The sequence below is a fragment of the Photinus pyralis genome, unplaced genomic scaffold (genome assembly GCF_008802855.1).
Source record: "Photinus pyralis isolate 1611_PpyrPB1 unplaced genomic scaffold, Ppyr1.3 Ppyr1.4_unclustered_Scaffold2657, whole genome shotgun sequence".
In the NCBI taxonomy this organism is placed as follows: Eukaryota; Metazoa; Arthropoda; class Insecta; order Coleoptera; family Lampyridae; genus Photinus; species Photinus pyralis.
The window spans coordinates 3,057-10,824 of NW_022171244.1; the positions used below are offsets into that span (position 1 = coordinate 3,057).

Here is a 7,768-nt window from a genome sequence, read left to right on the forward strand (position 1 = left end):
GAATAGGACCCCTGGACTAACTTGCAAGTAAGCTATCGTGTAGGAAATTTTACGAGGAACATTTTTTGTTTCAAAAGTTTTTCTCTAAGCCTGCTACATTTCGAGATATTAACGAAAAACTGATTTTGGGGGACAATACCGTGCCACAGCGCGGCGCAGTTGGGGGTCTGGACTTTTAGTACGTTATTCGAGACACCTAACCTGAGACATTTCAACAAAATCCAGCTTTCCCCCCCAAAATGTTTAGACCGATGCACTTACCGCCTGTACTATTAGCAAATCATTTTATTTTATTTATTATTTTTTTTATATACAATATTATTGATGTATCATTTGGGTTCAATTTTTTTTGTTTTATAATTATATTCAATGTCTTGACATGACAATAATTTGTTAATTGGGGGTGAAGTGAAAGAACAAATAATTCAACTGTTTGGTTGGTTAGTCTGAACTTCATCTTATTGAGTTTCGCGAAGGGTTTGTTTGCTTTTATTATTTGGAAAGCTATTTATCAATAAAAGTTATTGTTATTATTATTAATTGCGTAATGACCTTGACTTTAAATAATTATTTTAAGGCTTTTATTTTTGGCTTTTTCTTTTCTTCGTTATTGTCTTATCTGATTATTGCTATCTACATCGATATCCTCTGTGGAAACCTACGCGGAATTATTCTGGATCGAAAATAGTAGCAATTCAATGCTGGTGATTTTCCGAAAAGATTGCGTAAACATTTACAATGCTGAATACAAAAATTCGAATGTCGCATTTGGTAAGTTTCGCACTGAGAGAAATAATATAATCAAATTGTCTACCTGAAAATATTTTAATTACAATAAATGTCTTTTTATTTGCCTCAATTAGTTTTCAATTTATGACAATAATCTCATATACTGTGTTAAGTAAAATCGATTTTCTAGAAGTGGTGGATAAGGGCAATTAGACATATTTGCTAAACGCTTGTAGATTTTCATAGGTAGAATAACAGCAGATAGCGTTTTCGCTGCAGTTATAAAACTGTTGCATTGAATTGGATATTCTTGCTTAATTACGTTTTTGTAACTGCCACAAACGTTTAGTTTAGTTGGCGTTATGAAATACTAATTTATGGCGAGTAAACATCTACTTGTAGCAATCGTCTTCAGAAGCCGTTTTCGTTCGTTTTTTGACGACCATAAAAACTGTAGGTATATAGCAATTTCTTAATATACGCAACATACTCATGCAGGTACATTGTGCTGTGCGGGTGTAAGTTTTATTCGGTTTTATTATACCTAGTGTACCAAGAGCTGAAATTTACGCCATACCTACCCCAAAATGAGCGAATTTAAGTCATTAGGTACTTATTAAATGGGGACTTGATGTATATTTCGACGATTTCTTAGGTAAGTAGAAAGAGCTATATTTTTGCTACTATTGCTGTCTACCGAAATTATTTTTTAAGTTTTTAAGCTACTGAGATCCAGTTGCACCAAAAAAATTAAGCCTTGCTTAAAGTTAAGTCGAACTTAAAATCTATGGCAACGATTATTAAGACAATCGTTGCTATGGTATTTTATTTAAGTTATGCTTAACTTTAAGGGATACTTAATTTTGACGGTGCAATTGGCCCTCACTGATGAAAATTGTTCAAATTTTATGTCGTGATGTGTTCAAGGTGGAACAGACACGACCGAGTATATTATGCTTTCAGATATTGTTTATGCCAATCAGTGCATCATTGTAATTAATGAATATTACATCACAATTTATTAATTGTATCCTAAGTGGCATTTTCGTTTGATTTTCATTTTTTATTGTTAGATAGGTATAGGATTGTTGTTGTTTTTAAGTGTAATATGTACGTTTTTCATTTTTGTCTAATAAATACCATTGTGAATTACGTTATTACTAATTCCAATTGCCCTTAAGGAATAGATTTTTAACACAATTAAACAAGTTGTACTGTAGTAAGTCAATTAAAAACCATTCTAATTTAACTACGTTTCTACAACACCTCGCTTTGCTACCTACAGTTATTTTGCGGTTAAATCTTCCTAAATATATTATATACTTACAACAATTTAGTGTACTATTTAAGGTTATTTAACGTACACTTATTCTAATTAAACTGTTTATTATTCATAATAAATGCCTTTAATTGTCTCTAAAGAAAGTTTATGTCTGTTGCCAGGTTTTCAAATACCTACGGTAATTGATGTAATTACAAATAAAATTAAAATTTGACTGTAATCAAACAGGTACAGAAAACTCTGTTTAATTATCGTGAATAACAAGTTGTATAGTCACATTCCCTAATAACACAAGATATTCCTGGAATGTACTACCAAAGTTCTATTAATATTTGAATGTCCTGGACATTCAAGGAACATTCGGTGAACGTAAAATTACATTATTCCAGGAATGTTACCGTAAGACATTCTAGGAACACACCCCGAATATCCCATATTCCTATTGTTGGTATTTTATTTGTTGACATAATAGGCAGTATCAAGTTCATGTCGCGTACTCTGCATTACTACCTAAAGTAAGTAGTTTCCAATTTAAAAGCTTTAATATGCTGAAATCTTGCAGTGTTTTTTGTGGGAGTAAGCGCCACCTGTTGACTGCTTCGCATGTGATTTGTCAGATTTGAGATTTGTGCATTGTGTGAGTGGGGTGGCAGGTGCATTCTATTCTTCTCTCGTGAGTGACGTGACCTCGAACTTCGAAGTCTGAACGTCAACATTCTCCGTATTGTATTCATGTGTTATTTAGTTGATTCGCGGAATAATATTGATATCCATCAATCAGAGCGCAACGGAACGGAATATTAATTGCCGTAGCGAAAACGCGTGTTGTGTTGGTTGTTGGTGGACCAGTATTCTTCTAACCCAAACCGTAAAGGGCGCGGCGCACCCACGCTTTTAATTTAACTTAACCTACAAATCGCCGTGTGCTTTGTGGTTGTTGGAGATCGCAGTTTTTGTTGTTTTTGACAAACATCTTTTCATTTAAATAGGTATGTATATAAGTATTATAAAATTCTTTTTCTATTTTTTTATTCGTTGTTTTCCGGTGCCTGCAGTAAAGGAAATAATAATATAGTCGATGAATAACATTAATTACTTAATCCAGATTATGAATTAGAATTTGTTTACTTATGCATATTATATTACTGCATAATAATAATTATGGATTCAGAAAAAAGAAAATTATTTAATAAACTTTATCAGCGATATAAACGATCTAAACAAGTTAAGAAAGTCGAGGAGGAGCCCTCCACATCTAAAGATTTTGATTATTGTATAAATAGTGAAAGTTCCACATCCCAAAAAGACATTTGTAATGTTTCAGAGGAAAGTACAGACTCCGAATTAGACTTTTGTGATATTGCTCAAATTCCAAGTAAAATTCAGGAAGAAAATTTTGTCGAGACTGAATTTTTAAATGATAAAATTGAGGATAAATCAGAGCAGACCGGACATGGGGTACACAAGTTTACTTTAATAGAACAGTTATCAGATTGGGCCATAATTCACAACATTGATCATTTTGCTTTATCTGATTTATTGCGAATTCTAAATCAAACGATTGACATTAATTTGCCCAAAGATCCAAGGACTATTTTAAAAACCCCACGAAATACTGGTTCTCTAATTGAAAAGGTAGAACCAGGTGTCTACTTTCATTTTGGGGTAGAAAATTGTCTCATAAATTTACTAAATCGTAGAGATGTTAATGACTCGGAGGATCGGAGTAATATTTTAGAAATTTGTGTAAATGTTGATGGTCTTCCATTATCAAAAAGCTCTGGAAGTCAGTTATGGCCTATAATGATCAATCTTTTTCAAAATAAAAATATTGTGGAGGTATGTGGATTATATCAAGGTAACAAAAAACCAGAAAATGCTAATGTTTTTATGTCCAAGTTTGTAAATGAAATCATCAGTTTGATGACTAATGGTTTCACTTATAAAAGCCAAATATTTTTTGTAAAAATTAAAGCCTTTATTTGTGATGTCCCTGCAAAAGCTTTTATAAAGTGTACCAGAGGTCATAGTGGTTATATGTCTTGTTCTAAATGTGATACTGAAGGTGTGTTTAAAAAGAATCGAATTTGTTTTCCTGCAATAGAAGGATTTCATCTTCGAACAGATGCAACTTTTAGACGCAAAGAACAAGATAGCCACCACACAGATACTTCTATTTTGGAATCTATACCTAACTTGAACATGATAACATGTTTTCCGCTAGACTACATGCATTTAGTATGTCTCGGCATTGTAAAAAAATTAATTAGCAATTTGTGGTTATCAGGAAAACCACCTTACCGTTTTTCAAGCCAGCAAATTTCTGAAGTTTCTCAAAAACATTTGTCATTACAAAATCAAGTACCCACTGAATTTTCCAGAAAACCGAGATTGCTTTCTGATATTAAACATTGGAAAGCAACGGAGCTTAGGATGTTTTTATTTTACACTGGACCAGTGATCTTAAAAGAGAGTGTCACTAATGAGATCTACCAAAATTTTATGTCATTGCATGTTGCAGTTACACTTTTTTCAAAATCTCAAAATATTGATTATGCTGCTGAATTGTCAAAATATTTTATTCAAACATTTTCACTGCTCTATGGAGAAGAAAATATATCACATAACGTGCATAACCTTTTGCATATTGTTGATGATGTTAAAATGTTTGGCAGCCTTGAAAATTTCAGCGCTTTTCCCTTTGAAAATAATATGTTATTTTTAAAAAAATTGGTGCGCAAAGGGGATCGACCCCTTCAACAAATTGTTAATAGAATTGTAGAGCGAAACAAATGTGTTTTGGGATCTGGAAATATTAGGGCAGAATATCCTGTATTAAAATATGAACATTCTAATGGGCCACTTATTGCTAGTGTTTTTGGTATGAAACAGTTTAAAAAAATATATATCAAAAATTTTTTATTAGCTTTAGATGATTCAAACAATTGCTGTTTCATGAATGATAACAGTGTAGTTATTATTAAAAATATTGTTTCTTTAAATAATGTAGTAACAGTAATTGGTCAGAAGTATTTAGTTTTAGAAAATTTGTATAACTTGCCTTGTGAATCCTCTAAATTAAACATTTTTGTTGTGAGCAAAGAAGGTCCCATTAAATCGTGGGAGTTACCTCAAGTTCTTCACAAGTTTTTTAAACTCACATTAAACAATAAGGTGGTTGTTTTTCCTTTATTACATACAACTGCTTAATTTGTTACAGATTTGTTTATCGCTGTTAATTTTTTTCCATTATGTAATTGTTATTTTCTTAAAAACGTAAAAACAATTTCTCTCTTTTTAAAAAATGTGTAGTGTCACAAATTTTGGACCTCGTTTTGGACGTAATAGATTTAATCTCGGATTTAATATATATTTTCTATGAGGATTAAATTAAAATATTTTTTTTATTAAATTCACATTAAAATGACATTTAATTAAAAAAATTATCTGATTTAATTAAAGTCGTCATGTCATCTCCAAGAACATGGACGGTGGTGTGTTTCGAAAGTGATAATGCAGTGCAGGCAGTTCCCACCAAGTGGATAAATGGAGAAAATTGCCTGTGGCCAGTTTTACCCCAAGAAAAACTGAATAGCGCCTTAAAGCACTGTGACTTCAACAGTTGTTGGCCATCACATAAGGTGCGAATATTTCGCAATTCAACTTATGGTATGTAGACAAATTTATTTGATTCTGACAATTTTATTTCTAAAATAATTTTTTTTCTTTAAAATCTTAATTTTTAAACCCTTAAAAAACTGCAAAGTGAAAACAATTGTCCTAAAATTTAAATATTATTTAGTGAAAATGTGGACAAACTTATTGACTTTTTTTAAATAATACCGAACATAAAAGATCCACATATTTTTGTTTTTTTTAATTTGATATGTATTTATCGAGGTATTTATGTTATTTTTTCAGACGACTATTCCACGGCAAGATCTAAAGCAGCTAAAGCGGAATATAGTAGCGACTTAAATTCCGAACCTGAAACAAAAAGGCCCCGGAAAAAAAGAATTTTGAGTTCTTCCGAGTCGGAGGATGAAATTATAAGAAGGAAGAAGCCGCAGGGAAAAGTTATCAATTTACCGATTCCTCCAACCTGGAGTATGCCCAGCCTGTCGTTTGATAGTGAGACTGTCACTAATAAAGCTGCATCCAATACCAATGGTAGTATTTTTTTGTTATTTTTTTAAAGGTTAATCATTCTTTTCTATATTACAGATACTATAGAAACTCCTATTCCTATGGCCAATTTCAGAGAGGCAAATTTAAAAGGTGAGTTGAATAGATAATTAAAAATAACCTAATAAAATAGATTCATGCGGATCAAGTCCTTTTACAGGCCAAATTATGTTCTTTTTATAATGCTCAAAATTCTTTCTTTGCTTTACATGTTTTTGCTGTTATTTTGAAAAAATCTTTTTTGATATCTTCCTGTAGTCTTATCAGTCATATTTAAATTACATACATTTTGGAAACTCCTAGTATTATTAACTCTATTTTTGTAGAAACTGATGTCTCAGCTGTTCACAACTGCAAATGCAATCCAAAAATCCTGTATAACATACAGTCTCTTTTAATTGAGGTGAATGCCAAACTGGATAAATTATCTGCAAACAGCTGTCAACCATCAGTGGAAGGACCATTAGTGCAAAATATTCTCGAAAAAAGTTCTATAGAGCTGCCAGTAGACAGTCCTGAAAAAATAGAACATATGGAAGAATTTTTGGCGTCCGTCGAAAATTACAAATGTTTAGTAAGTAATTTTAATCGTTTTTTTTTCCTAATAATTCATTTTTTAACCTTTTTTTAGGTCATATATTTTGCCAAGATGGGAGGCACTAATTTATACGACTTTGTCAAGAGATGTTTGGCACCAGTCATCTCGGACAAGACCGCAATGACCTATTCTTTTATAGGTAGAAAAGGGAAAAAGAACTTTTCAAGTTTAAAGCTGTCGCAAGCAGTTATTGGTAAATATTATTCTTGTTCAAGTATAAATAATTATAAAGTAATCTGGAAGTCAAAATTTTAAAAATTTGATAGAATCTAGAAAAATAATAAATTTTTTACTACTACAAATCATAAATGTACATTATCAACTACTTGGTTTGATAATAGAGACAGAGAATTTAATCGTGCCCTTTTCTAGTTACAAAAGTGACAATTAAAAGCTCATTGTCTAGATCATTTTAGTCATATTATTATGTTAAAGCATAAACGTGATGATAAATAGTATTCGGGTATCCTCTTATGATTGTTGATCGTAAAGAATAGAAAAAATTACCATGCACTGTTTTTTTTTAGATTCCGCTGAGAGAAGTGGTCTCCAAAAAACTAGAAAAGAGACGGAATATGCTGTAGCCATGTGGCTGCGAAAGGCGAAGGAAAGGTGTTTGAAACGAGCGTGACATGAATTGTATAAGAATTTTTAGCAATAGCAGTATACATTTTTCAAAAGATTTTTTTTTCAATAAAAATGTATATTTTACGAGGAAGCATTATTTATTACCACATATATTTCTGGTATATACTAGGAATGTCTAAAAAAAATACTATGAATGTCCAAAGAACATTCATGGACATTCAAGGAATGTTCTAAGAAGACATTCAGGGAATGTTTAAAATGCTGACACGGGATTTTTCTGGGATGTTCAGGGAATGTTCTTGTCTTTTTGGGGATATTCCAGGAATGTTTTCAATGTCCTGCGTGTACGTTCTAGGAACATACATGGCATATTTTGTGTTATTAGG

General features: G+C 31.7%; 1 protein-coding gene across 4 annotated transcripts; it reads left to right on the forward strand.

Annotated features, from left to right (window-relative positions):
* Window positions 1-2,289: 2,289 nt before the first annotated feature.
* On the forward strand, window positions 2,290-7,505 carry LOC116181889. Of its 4 annotated transcripts, XM_031502332.1 has the most exons (7): window positions 2,551-3,000; window positions 5,474-5,680; window positions 5,933-6,181; window positions 6,236-6,289; window positions 6,523-6,770; window positions 6,828-6,987; window positions 7,322-7,505. In XM_031502332.1, the coding sequence occupies exons 2-7, from the start codon at window positions 5,479-5,481 to the stop codon at window positions 7,423-7,425; spliced, it is 1,017 nt and encodes a 338-aa protein (XP_031358192.1). In that variant the 5' UTR covers window positions 2,551-3,000; window positions 5,474-5,478; the 3' UTR covers window positions 7,426-7,505. The 4 variants fall into 4 exon arrangements, with proteins under 4 accessions (XP_031358191.1, XP_031358190.1, XP_031358192.1 ...); XM_031502333.1 differs by lacking the exon at window positions 2,551-3,000 and having other exon boundaries at window positions 5,247-5,680; XM_031502331.1 differs by lacking the exons at window positions 5,474-5,680; window positions 5,933-6,181; window positions 6,236-6,289; ... (1 more) ...; window positions 6,828-6,987; window positions 7,322-7,505 and adding exons at window positions 2,290-2,526; window positions 3,067-5,473 and having other exon boundaries at window positions 2,574-3,000.
* The last annotated feature ends 263 nt before the right edge of the window (window positions 7,506-7,768 follow it).

Excerpts from the sequence above, each read along its gene's own strand:
- LOC116181889 (XM_031502331.1), top strand. The coding sequence starts at position 3,173 with ATGGATTCAGAAAAAAGAAAATTATTTAATAAACTTTATCAGCGATAT.